Source organism: Pristis pectinata, chromosome 1, assembly GCF_009764475.1.
Source record: "Pristis pectinata isolate sPriPec2 chromosome 1, sPriPec2.1.pri, whole genome shotgun sequence".
Taxonomy (NCBI): domain Eukaryota; kingdom Metazoa; phylum Chordata; class Chondrichthyes; order Rhinopristiformes; family Pristidae; genus Pristis; species Pristis pectinata.
This window is the reverse complement of record NC_067405.1, coordinates 61,866,186-61,880,389: the sequence shown is the minus strand read 5'-3', so window position 1 is coordinate 61,880,389 and position 14,204 is coordinate 61,866,186. Positions and strand designations below refer to the sequence as shown.

Genomic DNA, 14,204 nt, shown 5'->3' with positions numbered 1-14,204 from the left:
CATTCCAGATACTAACTACTCTTTGCGTAAAAGATTCTCCTCAGATTCTTTTTAAATCTCCTCCCTCTCACCTTAAACCTATGCCCTGTGATTCTCACACGGTTAAAATTTTGGTCTATTGTTAGTGTGTTTGCATTCCACTGTGCTTGTGTCGTGTGTTTACTGCCCCCAGCCAACACAATCATTCATCAGATGTCCTGTTTCCATTGTGCATTTAAACTGCGGTGCTGAAAGAGAGTCAGGTGCATCATATCACTACCACTCAGCCCAGTTAGTCAGAAGACACAGAAGCAAACTGTCAGTGCTGTGTTTGGGATAAAGAGCTCTGACAAATGTACTGGAGAACACTCTGGGCAGACTGTCTGCCGGTCCCTCACCCACCCATCACACGGTGCACCCACCCATCATGTCAATCTTACCCTGCCCCCCAACTTCAGCTCATTGTGCCAGGAAGTTGAAATTCAGTCCATAATATCATGTGTAGACAAATTATTATAGAACAAAATCATTACAACTGTGTCAGTGTACAGATTATAAAAATGTTATGGAATTAGTGCTTGTTTGTCCACATGATTACAATGACAGGCTCCAGCTTAAAGTCAACATCAATGTTGTTTAATACAATTAAATGTTCACTTCTCAAAGGTACAGACAGAAATTAAAAAGTTATGGACGAAGTGGAACCTCTCCTTGGATTGGAATGGGAAAACAAGTTGTGGTACCAACAGATATTCCTCAGCACTAACCAACCTGACCAATAGCACTGCCAGCCAGGATCAGGTGACTGGGCATATGTCATTGTTAACTTCCAAATTCCTTAAGAATGGAGCTAAGCGTGAAAACAGTCAGTTGACCTTACCCGGGTATGTAGGAAGCAGCTCTGACCCAGAGAGCATGCAAGCATCCATTCTTGAAGAAGCCAATGAAAATGAAAAAATCCAAGAAGATAAAATTAAAGATTCCTCAAAGCCAGTACAGAAAGCAAACAAGGACATGAAAAAACAGTGTAAAGCACAAGATTAGAATGAAATGAACATTTGCTCTATCAAAATTCTTGCGCAAGGATCAGAGTTCTCTGTAATAGGATGAAATACTCTGGCTACAGTTTTTTTTAATCCAGCATGACTATTTTGTTCATATAGTATTATTCAGCTCTGATAAAACTGTTGATTACTGCACATAAGTGGTTCAAATTTCATCTGATTAATATTTTACCATGCTGCATCTGATACTGGTTTATGATTTGTGTGAGAGCCTAAAAATTATTTTGCTTGTCCCATTCATTCCCCAATAGGTTTTAAAATAAAAATACAGCTTTAAGTCTATGCTTGTACGAAAAATGCTGCTGAATCCTGTTGGAAGTACAAATATAACTATTGTTTCTTAATAAATACCTTTTTGCTCCATTTGTTCATAGGAAGCAAAGGACTTAAATGACTACCTGTGTTTTGAGCTCCTGGCTGCAAGTTATTTCAACTCCCCTTCCCATTCCCACACCAACCTGTCTATTCTCAGCCCCCTCCACTGTTACAGCAAGGCCAAGTGCGAACTGGAGGAACACCTCACACTCTGCTTAGGTGGTCTACAGCCCAATGGTATGAACAGTGAATTTTCCAATTTCAGGTAACCCACTCCCCTCGTGTTCCTTTCTCATTACTACTCCCTCGGTTCACCTTTCCTATCCCCTCTCCCACTTGCTTCCATCTGCCTATCATCCCTTCCTTATCTGCTTCCACCTGTGACCCTACCAGCCTCTGGCTCTACCTCCCATTCACTTCTATTTACTACTATCTCCCCTCTGCACTCTCAGTCCTGATGCAGGGTCTCAACCCAAAACATTGACCATCCATCCCCTTGCCTCCACGGATACTGCTTCACCCGCTGAGTTCTTCCAGCAGTTCGTTTTTTGCGCTAGAAAGCAAACATATTTTAAGTTGCAAACAAGGGGAGAGGCAAAAAGAATAGGATGATAGGGTAGGGACCGAGAGACTCTGAATGGCACAAGCAGTTGTGGTGCCCAATGGGGGTGCATGGATTAGTGGCTTGAATTTAGCGACTACAGGCTGCCCACAGGTTAACAGCACCTGACTTATGGACACCCCTACATGTGAACGAGCTCCCATAATATTATTAAATTCAAATGTCCGACGTAAGTACAAACGTTAATTCCTACAAATGACAGAACTAGTTTTCTCTCCCTCTCACCGCTTTAATTATTGTTTTTTGTATCAGTCTTATGTGCTTTTGATGCCATTCATTGCAATACTGTGGAGGTATGGTTACTGTATCTAGTGATTTTTGTGTATTTTCTGACTCATGGACGTCTGTAAAAACGAAACCCATTCGTTACCCGGGGACGACCTGTACCGCCAAACCAGCACTTTTACTTGATGGGCTCTTGTACTGTAGCTGTGATTATGATAAAGCCAAAGCAGTTCTTCTCCTTCTGGAGGTGGTCGACAACCTGTGTGAACAGAGTGTACAACGGTGTGCCTCCTGAATGAAAATCAGAGTGAAAAATCCTCATTGGGATAAGGAGGGTCCAGAGCTGGAAGTGTAAGTTAGAATATTGAAGAGAAAGTGGAAGGAAAGAAAGAGGATGAAAAAGCAACAAAGAAAATGTAATTATTTCAAAATTAAGTTATCTGCAAAAACATTAAATGGTATTTGAAGGAATGAGTCTCTGCACCTTTAACTTTCCAGTGATGGAACCCTCTACCTTGATAATGATAAATTACCTCACCCTATTCATGATGTATGGCACCACAACGGGCCACCCTCTTGACCTGACTTAAGTTCACAATCAGTGATAGTACTCACTGGTAACAGTTTATTCACATTATCAATAACATCTTCCTACCTGTGACCATATCCTCTCCCCTGATCCTCGAATCAAATGCTCAGCAGCATATTCCACCCGTAAAACATAACTGGCATTGATCTCAGTCACACAGTGCATAAACAAGCCCTGCCAGCCAAAAAAAGTACCCATATATACTAATCCCATTTACCAGCACTTGGTCCATAGCCTGCTATGCCTTGACAATTCAAGTGCTCATCCAGGTACTTCTTAAATATTGTGAGAGTACCTGCCTCCACTTCCCATTCAGGCAGTGTTCCAGATTGCAATCACACTCTGGATGGACATAAAATCCTTAGATCCCCTCTAAATCTCTTGATACATTTTAAACACCAGCTTTGCTTCTGCTTTCAATTCTGCTGTCCCCACCAAACCCCTCTGAATCTCTCCTCCCTATCATCCCACTTGGCACATCTCATTCTTTGTCAATTTAAACCTTGCACCAGCTCACTAGTGCCACAGTTGTGAAAATATTCAAATCAAAAGGATGTTATTGAAACAAAAAAGATTTGTGTAAAAAACAAAAGTACAAAATTGTTCTTTTCAAATCTAAGTCAACACTTTTAAAAATACTGCCACAAAGCTGCCTACCACAACAGAATTGAAAGCAGAACACAAGTAGTGAAGGGAAAGAATTTGGAGCACATGGTCCTACTGGATGTAAGTCCTTGATTTAGGAAGCATACTTAATGTTGTAAAGTAGGAAATTTCTGCTTTTAAAAAATGTCATTGTTTATAGTGCAATTGTGTAAAAACTATAGGTGGTGTGGTTTTGTAATTTGTTCCTTCGTTATACAACTCACGTGTACTCTTTGAGAAAAGAAGCACTGAAATTAAAGTCTGTGACAATTTAATAAAGTAATTGTGCCATTTAAAGATTAAATTGTTAGCTTTTCTTATTAATGTACTTTAAATTATTAATCCCAGGACCTATATTTTAGTAACTTGAACTTGTGTCTGGTCCTTGTGGGAACATGCTGCTTCCTAATTAGCTTTTGTGTTACTATATTTAACAATCGTGATTATTCTTCAGAAGTACTTCACAAGCTTTGTGATGTCCGGAGGTTATGGAAGGCATTACAAAACCATGACTTGATATTATTATTTCTTCGACATTCACTTCCTCCAGCAATAGCAATTCATGAATGCACTGTGCAGTGAGCCACCCTGTTCAACACTGACTATCTGTCTTTATCAGATCCACCATTAATAATTTCCTGTCTAAAGCTGTATGAATTCGAGATAATGAGGGCCTATGGGTGTGATAGGAGCTTGCATGTTCATACAATCCATAACCTGACAGAGGGCAGGGGGCAGATGCACAGTGGATGCTTTAGCAATGATCAACTGAATGAGGATCTTTCACGGCTGATTAAGCCATGCCACCTGTCTTAGCCAGCTGTCAAACCAAGCACAAACTCTAGACGCTACTAAATGACTATTAAGTAGAGTCATGGCATCGAAACATGGCATACAGCACCGAAACAGGCCCTTCGTCCCAACCTGTCCATACTGACCAAGTTCCCACCTGAGCAGGTCCCATTTGCCTGCATTTGGCCCATATCCCTCTAAACCTGTCCTATCCAAGTACCTGTCCAAATGTCTCTTCAACGTAATTGTATCCAGTCTCCCACTTCCTCTGGCAACTCGCTCCATACATTCACCATCCTTTGTGTGAAAAAGTTGCCCCTCAGGTCCCTTTTAAATCCCTTCTCACTTTAAATCTATGCCTTCTAATATTTGGCTCCCCTACCCTGGGGAAAAGACTTTGGCTGTTCACCTTATCTATGCCCCTCATGATTTTATACATCTCCATAAGGACACCCCTCAGCCTCCTATGCTCCAGGGAAAAAGTCCCAGCCTATCTAGCCTCTGCTTATAACCCAAGACCTTCAGTCTCAGTAACATCCTCTTAAATTTTTCGCACCCTTTCCGGTTAAAAAAAAATTAAAAATTAAAAACGTTTAAAAAATTATCAAAAAGCTTTCAATATTGAAACCCCTTCAGAACAACCTAAATAATTAAAAATTCTTCAGTAAATTCAATTCAAAGAAACAAAAAACTTAATAATCATTTTGCCCTCTCACAACTATTCTCGTCCATTTAAACGTGGTTTCTGCACATAACTAACCTGGTGTAGGTTTAGTGAGCTGATTTGCTAGCACAGGTATTGGGGAGACCCTGGCGGGAATCCACTAATAATTGAGCAAGATCCCTCACATGAATAATGTTGCTAAGAGAATTGGTCAGAGACTGGGTATTAATTCAAGAACATAAGAATATTAAAAGTAGAAGCAGGGGTAGGTCTTCCAGTCTCTTGTATCTGCCCCAGCATTGAATATGAGCTTTTACCTCAGTGCCACTTTACTGTAGTAAACCAATATCCCTTAATTCCCCCAGTATCTAAAACTCTATCAGTCTCTGCCTTGATCTATCAATTTCTGCTCCGAAGCAACTGTGGCTATTAAAAGTTCATTGGAACCAATCTTATTTTACACTGGGGCTGTTTCAAATAGCAGAGAGTAGACTTTGTGAAAGGGCAGTGTACGGATGTACACTGTCAAACAGCCCTTTAAACCCAGCATGCTGGGCAGCATGGTGGCACAGCGAGAGGGAAGAACAACATGCTGCACGTCCTGGATCAGAAGCCAAACCAGTCCCCATTCATTTGTGTAGTTTTCTGCCCCTACCTTCCTCATTCTTACATTGAACAACTTCTCCTTTGACTTCATTTACTTCCTCCAAATAAAAGGTGCTGCCATGGGAACCCATATGGATCTTGGCATGCCTGCCTTTTCAGGTGATGAGTGGAATATGTGATAATGAGATTGGTGCATTTCCTGCTCTCACTCTGAACTGGAAAATTTTATCAACTTTGTTTTCAATTTCCACCCTTCTCTGACCTTCACGTTCCCTTTCTCGACTTCTCATCCTCCACCTGGAATAGGCAGGCAACCAATACTGCATACATTCTCTTTCCTGACCTACCTCCCCCCCAGCCTATTTCCTACAAGAACTGTATTTCATTCACCCCCTCCCTTGCACTTCTTCTGTGATGCCAGTTTCAATTAAAGGTTGCCTATTCACCTCTCATTTATCCCTCAACTTTGGATTATCCTCTAACATGGTTGATATGACCCTCAACCAACGAATACTCTTAACCCTAGTCTTTCCATCGTCCCACCCCAGAATCACAACAGGGACCTTCTTGTCCTCGTCTTCCATGCCATCAGCCTCCCAAGGAACATCCTGCACATTCCATCATCTTCAGTGAGTTATCACAATTGAATATATTTCACCTTCCTCCGCTTTCAGCCTCCCTGGCGAGAATGTTTCCTCCGCAACACCTTGATCCACTTACCCATTATCCTTCCCACAATTCCTTCTTGTGCAAAGGCAGGAGAAGCAACATCTTGTTTCCTTCTTTCCCAAATACCCATGAACGCCGACCCATTGTATGCACCTTTCTTCCAGTTTAGTTTACTGAATTCACTTCTCACAGCGTGGTTTCCTCTATACTGGGCAGACCAATATGGCTGGGTGATTACAATGCGTTGCCTTTCATTCAGTTTACAAAGAGAGCCTCGAGCTTCCAGTCACTTGTCATTTGACTTCTCTGCCCCAATCCCATTCTGACCTCTCTGTCCTTGGCCTCTTATCTTGCTCTAACATAGTGCAATGGAGCCTACAGGAATACCATCTCATCCTTCAGTTAGCCATTTTGCAGTTTTTCTTACTCAATGCTAGCCTTCACAATTCCAGATTTTAACCTCCTATTTTGTTAGTTTGAACCTATTGGTAATGATACGCATCTGGTTCTCTAATGCCCTTGAGAAAAGGAAATATACCTTTCGTTGCTTGTTATAAGTGTAACAATGTGGATGATTCCTGACTGCCCTGTGGCACAGCCGAGCAAACAGTTGTGCCGAGCCACCGCCACATAGACTGCAACTCATCATGTTCGTCACTGTTTTGTTCTTATTCTCCGTCCTCCATTTCCTCTGCCTCTGAACTTGCTTGAACTCTATTGTGACTCTGATCTTCTAATGGAAGGTCAGTGTCCTGAAACATTAACTGGTTGTCACTCCACTGACGCTGCCTGGCCTTCTGAGTATTTCCAGCGTTTTCTGTTTTAACTTTGTATGATATATGATTAGCCAACAGAATAACTTCTGAATATTGACTGCTCGGTCATAGATAGGCTTTATCCAGGTAAATGGCAAAAGAAATCACCTGAATCTTCTTTCCTATATGTGGGAGCAGATTTCCATGGACCAGTTCTCTCTCCAAACAGGAAATGGTAAAAAATACATACAAGAAAAAAGACACATCCGCAATATAATAAGCAAAGCAGAGCAAAGATTGGATTATGTTCTTAAGGTTCCATAGGCTGAATTTTCTGATAATTTTTAAATCCCTTTAGTCATGCTTGTACTAACAACAGCTGGGTTGCAATATATTTTCATATTTTACTAATATCTGCAGTTAATTGGTAAAAAGTCAAGAAAATAAAGTATGGACAAACTGTGCATGTTCTGTGTAAGAACCCATGCTGTACTTTGCAAATTACTCCAACACAACTGTTAAATAATTTTGCTCATTGAAACTCTGGAGTCTAATTTCAATCAATAGTGGCCCCCACAAAATGGCTGCAGTTGTCACATCAGTTACCACAGAAGTACTTGACTATGCCAAGTGTATGAGGAAAGGGTCGGTGATTCAGGAAATCTGTACACAGTGGTACAGATCAAGTGAGAAGTAAGCAAACCATGTAATGGAAGGGTCTCACCACCTTTTGACCAGAGAGGAGATGGGTTGGTTCTGCAGTAAACAGAACCAAACATTAAAAGTTTCTTTTTTCATGAGTGGAGTATGATGAATCGTAATGGATTGGATAGGTGACCAATGAATTTACTGTTATACATCATTGATCATTTCAGAAAATCTGAGTTCCTATTAGTTTCTTTGGAATTGCAGTCCTTCATAATTTGTGCTTATATTTATGCATATTTTTGACCAATCAATAAAATGTCAAAGTAAAGAGGGAAGGAGCATTTGGCTCAGGATACCATCAATTATAAGTCCAGGTGGATCAGGTACTCAGACATGGGTTGGGTTTTTGGCAAAATCTTCAAATCAGAAACTTCTAAGTTGTTTCAATAGAGGGAACATGTGCAATACAACTGTGTCCTACAGAGCAAGGTGCAATGAACTGCAATAAGCAATGAGCAGAACCTGTGATTTTTATTTTTATTGAACCATTATATATTGATCAGAATATTGGAGATAACTCCCCCACTCCTGTTTTTAATGTCTAACATTTTGTGTAAAATATGATTCTCCAGTATTTCAGAGAGACACAGGAGACTGCAGATGCTGGAATCTGGATCAACAGACAATCTGCGGGAGAAACTCAGTGGGTCAAGCAGCATCTGTGGGAAGGAAGGAATTGTTGACATTTCAGGGTCAAAACACTGGTCTCGACCTGAAATGTCAAGAATTCCTTTCCTCCCACGAATGCTGCTTGACCCACTGAGTTCCTGCAGCAGATTGTTTGTTGCTCCAATATTTCAGCACTGATTGGAGCCCAGAATTTTATCTTCCAACCTCTGGCTTGAACCAAAACCTCTTGATTCAGAGGTGAGAAGGTATCAGCTGGGTAAGTATCCAATACTTAGAAGGGATACAAATCAGATTTTGAAGGTGTTTGGATTCATTTCCTCCTTTCTGGGAACCAGGCAGAGAGCTTAAGTCCCTCTTTACTTCTGATAGAAGTAGTCAATGAGTTTTATGCAGCCCCAGCATAATCAGAAGACAAGGCTCACAGATTAGTTTTGTTCAGCTCTTATGTGGGATTGTAATACAGTGAGGACACAAACATATCCAGCTTTGGAAGTGGTAAAATAAAATTGTGGTTGGAAATCACTGAGGTTAGGGATTAAGGCACTTTATTGAGAAAGAGCAGAGGCAATACTACCCCATGTTTGACCAGGCGAAAACCTGCTGACGTCTAGGGTAAAGAAACAACACCTTGGTATTTAAAGGCTGTTTATGGAAAGAAAAGAAAATCCAGAATCATCCATATTTTTCTCCATATTAAATACAAAACTTTGTAGGAGAAACTTCTATACATCTTAATGTAAATTACTCAAACAGAATTTGAGTAGCAAGAAAAAGGATTGCCACAACTTGGTTTTATCTTGATAGGCAAGTTTTTTAATGGGTCATCATAATTTATACAAACAACATGTTCTTGTAATACTCAATGAGGCTGAACAGCCCAAACTTTCAATTTCCCTCAGGGATTCAGCTCATTCAATCCAGCTTTCAAAAATGAAGTAGTCATCAAATTGGCTATATGATTCTGTCTTTGTGATATTTAGTTCTTTTATTTTTTTATGGATGAACGTATGAGGAAAGTGCACAGAATAAAAGACTATCAGTAATAATCTGATTTCAATATTTCAATAGATTGAATGAAAGTTATGTCTCTTGAAAACATTTGCTGGATCAAACTAATCATCCAGAAGATATTCACTAATAAACTGTCATTCATTCTTGCTTTTGCTCAATCCATGCAGCATCCCTAAGAGTACGCCATAACCTCTGTATTTGGATGTGTGAATCAAGACTTGTCAACAGAAGCAAAATAGTGTCTACTTGTCTATCTTCTATCATCGTGTTGGTATCAATGATTACTGCTATTTTGCATGACCTCTGAACTCTTGTTGTCAAAATCTATAAATAGTTCCATTATTATGAGGCGACTCAGTCAAGTAATCCAACTGCTGCCTCAATAGATTGACCCTCACAGGTCTGGAGCTCAGAACATTTTCTTCCTCTGGGACACCTCACTCTTGCCAGCATGTTACTTTGCTTTTCAGTGCTGTTTCTCAGCCTTGTGATGGCCCCTGCAGGTAAGTGACACTGTCTAACCCAGTATCTCACTGCCACCATGACTCAGTACCTGCTTCACTTGTTGCCCCATGGCAGAATAGACAATGCCCAGCCCTTACTGGCAGACGCCCGAGCAGTCAGCACTGCAAGTCCATGACACATATTGAGGTTACCCATTCTCATTTGTTACTGACTAGGTTACTATTGGTGAATGTCCCTTTAAGATAGAGTTGTGTGTGTGTGTGTGTGTGTGTGTGTGTGTGTGTGTGTGTGTGTGTGTGTGTGTGTGTGTGTGTGTGTGTGTGTGTGTGTGTGTGTGGGGCATGATGATGTCAACAGAAGATAAGGACATAATGATGTTGATGGAGCAGACAGTTGGAGTCAGTGAGAAAAGAGAGAGAGAGAAAGAGAGAGAGAGAGAGACACCAGCCTGCTAGTTTCTCTATCGATGGATGAGAAACAATAACTGTGTCTGTCACTACAATCCACATATGGATTTTTGGAACAAAGCAGTGGAGTCCACTTTGTTGTTAACCTGTAGAAGGAAACAGGTATCTGTGTGGATGGCCACGATTTGAGTGCCTTTTGGGGTGGCAGATACTTCGGAGCAAAGGAATGGAGCATCAGTGATTAAGGTGTCGTATGAGATCCATCGTGGAACATTTGAATTTTGTAATTACTCTCTATTTTCTCTCTCTACATTTCCTCTTCAGTCAACGGTGGTTGTTGAAGAAGCCTTTGCTCACGTTTCACCTTACGGCTTGCTGAACTGAACTTTGAGAACTGTTCCTGGACTTGGAGTTTGGGAATTCGCCACACACACACTTCGAGTTTAGAGTTTTGGGGTTAATGTTTAAGATCTAATATTTTTACTTCTAACATTCTAACAGTTTTACTTTTATTTTTCTTATTATCATTAGTTATTAATAAAATCATTTTTAACACTTATACATGACTCGATGTGTTTCTTTTGTTGCTGGTACGTAACACATTGCACACCCACTTCTGGGGTCATCACGTTCCCATTCACCACCACACAACTTCATTACAGTCTTTGTCTCAATGTCACACAACCTTCCCTCAATTTGCTGCATGCTTCAGCCACCTCCCAGATGGTCCAGTGTTTAACTGCATTACTCTCCTCCAGCACTAGCTTCACAATTCTTCTTCAAATGTCACTTGCATCACTACCTCTGCCTTGATGAGCACATCTGCCCTATAATCAGTGATTACTTCTGCCTCTATCCTCTGGGTTGTGCTTTCTCCCAGTGTCCCAGGCTACCATCAGACCATACTCTTCTGGATGGCTAATACTTGTGGGCTGGAGCCACCTTGGTGCCTCTCAAGCCCACCTGACCAACAGACTGTTTGGGTGGGGCCACTTCAGCCTGGAGCATGAGTGCCTCCTGGATCTCTTCACTGTCCAACGCAGTGAACCTTCCAAATACACTGTCCCTCAATCCAAGTGATTCCATCTATTTTTTTTCCTACCTGAGTGGATGACCTTACGCTTTTCTGCATTATATTCCATTGGTCGTGTTGTTGCCCATTCACTTAACTAGTCTATGTCCACTGAAGCCTCCCTGCATTCTCCTTAGCAACCCCACGTACCACCCAGCTTTGTAACCTTATGTAATAATTTATTCAGACAGCTAGGATGCCTGATTTCAATGTATTAGTTACTGGAGAGTGGGCCTGTCATTGGAAACCAGGTCATGAAATAGAATCTGAAGAAGAGGCAATGGCAGGGAAAGACCTATCTCATGGGCTACAAGTAAGATAGGTTCTCCAAGTCTCCTAAAAAAAATTCCCTGCCAATCACGATATTTCCTCACCGTCATGATTTTCTGACCCACTGCCTGTTCTGTCATTGGCCAATGGCGGCCCCACCATTCAAAACCTAAGTCTTCCCTCTGGATTTTAGGCTCCAAATCCAACTCCCAGTCTTTTCACATGTCTGGTCCCCTAAATGCCACTGACTATCCTGCCCAGTTGCTGAGGTTAAAAACATAATCTTCATATAAAGTTCGCCTGGACCACTGTGTTTTTGAACTTCTGGGGGTTTCCAGGAGACTCATCCCCATCCCCTTCCAGCTTCTATGTAAGTATTCCCCATGGGGTTCCAGCTGGGAACTGTTATAACAAAGGACTGCTCAATATAAACCACCTGAAGTGAGTTACTTAACTTCTTCCCCATCAGATAGCACTATAAAAAACTTCAATAGGTTCATATAAAATGCGAGGAACTCTCTGTTGAACAAACAATTACTTGATTCCAAATATTCTGAACATCTTCCCCACAAACAACTCCCATCTGCAGCTGTGTGACATTTCACTGATATATGCAGAACCATTAATACGTTAAGTCTTCTGAAAAAGAGCACAATTCAATGCAGAAACATAAACCCATAATTAACATGTAGCAAAAGGTTCATCACTCAGGATGAAATGTTGACAAAAACCTAGTATTTGAAAGGTGCAACTGGTTCAATATTAAAATGTTAGTTCTGTGTATGATTAAAATTCATGGATAAATGCCAAATCCTAACACTTTGCAAAATGTCCTGCAAATTTTTAAAAACTTTGGTGGGCTCCAACAGTAATATTAGCTAAAACCAGGATATGCCAAGCTCATTTTTATCTGATGTTGCCTTTGTTAAACCATAATAACAGAAGCAAAAATGACATTATTGCAAAGTTCAAACATTAAATCGTGAACATGAAAAATGTGTTTGGCATAGAGTAACACAAGTGCAATAATGTGAAGAGAAAATGTACAAAATGCTTACTAATTAAATAGCATTTCATAATGTATGCCAAAATATGAATATTTAAATTGACCTTGCCGATCATCTAAAAAGCATCCGTAGCATTTGCATTGCTTCAGCATACTTATGTTGGATGTGGTCTTTTTCAAGTTTGTCCAATATCCACAAAGATCTTGATTTGCTGGGCATTTCCTAATGCTCCAACCTGCATTCACACCTTTTACATGTCCCTTTGTTTTGTTCTCTCTAACTTCTCTGACTCTCTAGCCTTACCTTATCAGAGAAATTCTCTTTTTTCTACCCATCCTTCCCCCACTTCCTCTCCAACTTAAAACCAACTTTGTTTTCACCCTTTTCCAATTCCAACCAAGGGTTTTTGACCTGAAACATTAACTCTACTTCTCTTCCTGCAGATATTGCCTGACCCTTTGAATACTTCCAGCAATTTTTTGTTTTCATTCCACAAAAAGATGGATAAGACACCTTAAAACTGAAATACCTGTAGTTCAACCTTCATTGGCAGACTTGGAAAGGTAGCAAACAAGGAAGGCGATTTTGGGAAATTGTAAAGGTATGCTGACAAAATGAATGGGTTCTTCTGGAAGTTGGAGCTAAGCCACATAATTGGGTCAGTGTAAGACAGAATCCAATTAGCTTCTGACATGTGCTATAATGACCTGGAGATGAAAAGAAAATACAATGAAAGGTACATCATTCTCTGGCAACTCTGAGAATGACAATATTCACCCTCCCAAATTTAAACCCAAGATCTTTGAAGGTAACATATTAATTCCCAAAGATATTTGTTATTTCACTTAGAAGCATTTAAATAACTTAAATTACCTTAAATAAAAGGGAAGAAATCCTCATACTTGCATTCAATTTCTATGAAAAAGGGTTAACTTTTCTTGCACTTGGTCTAGCCTGATGGAACTGCCAGCTTTTCAGAGATAGCTTCAACCCAGATTAGCTCCTGACATGAGCTATAATGACCTGGAGGTTATTGGTGCTGAAAAACAATGAAGGATTGTTCGTTCATCAATTCTGACACCTCTCCAAGTTCTGGTGTAGGATTTTCAAACCCACACGGCCTTCTCGCTCAATGTTATCTACTGAGCCACGCTAATAATGGCAGCAAAAACGTCATATGTATCAGGATGACCTTTGTCTAATCTCACCTTTCAGCTGGCAAATTTAAGCTCACAGCATTGTCCCTGAGGCAAGAGTGCAAGAAATTATAAAAGCATGAAATTCTATGGAATTTGGATGCAGCATCTGAAAGCTGTGAACTCAAACATGCTTATTCAAGAAAAATACATTTGCAAGCTTTGGGCTACTCAGAAATGAAAAGACGCTTGTGGAAGGTGAAACCAAAAAAAAATAGAAGAGAGGCACAAGAGGCTGCAGATGCTGAAATTTGGAGCAAAAAAATACACTGCTAGAATAACAAAGCCCCACCTGGTTCCATCTGCCTGATTTTTTTTTGCTTTCCTCATTATTTCACTTATGAACTACCAGCCTCTGTCTCTACAGTCTCCACCCTCTGCCAGTTGATACCATGTGCCCATCATTTCTCTTCTCCCCTCCCCTCAACCGGTTCCGCCCACCAGCTACCAGCCTCTTTCACTTGCTTCCATGTACTGGCCAACATCCCTCTACACCCTCGGTCCTGATGCAGA

General features: G+C 40.7%; 1 protein-coding gene across 3 annotated transcripts in view; it reads left to right on the top strand.

The window, feature by feature from the left end:
* LOC127577251 (parathyroid hormone 2 receptor-like) overlaps positions 1–3,709 on the top strand; it is a 70,128-nt gene extending 66,419 nt beyond the window's left edge. For all 3 annotated transcript variants that reach the window (XM_052028296.1, XM_052028288.1, XM_052028303.1), the window contains one exon: positions 646–3,709. In XM_052028296.1, the coding sequence (XP_051884256.1) occupies positions 646–1,023 (378 nt within the window). In that variant the 3' untranslated portion in view covers positions 1,024–3,709. The remainder of the gene's footprint in view (positions 1–645) is intronic.
* Positions 3,710–14,204: the final 10,495 nt, after the last annotated feature.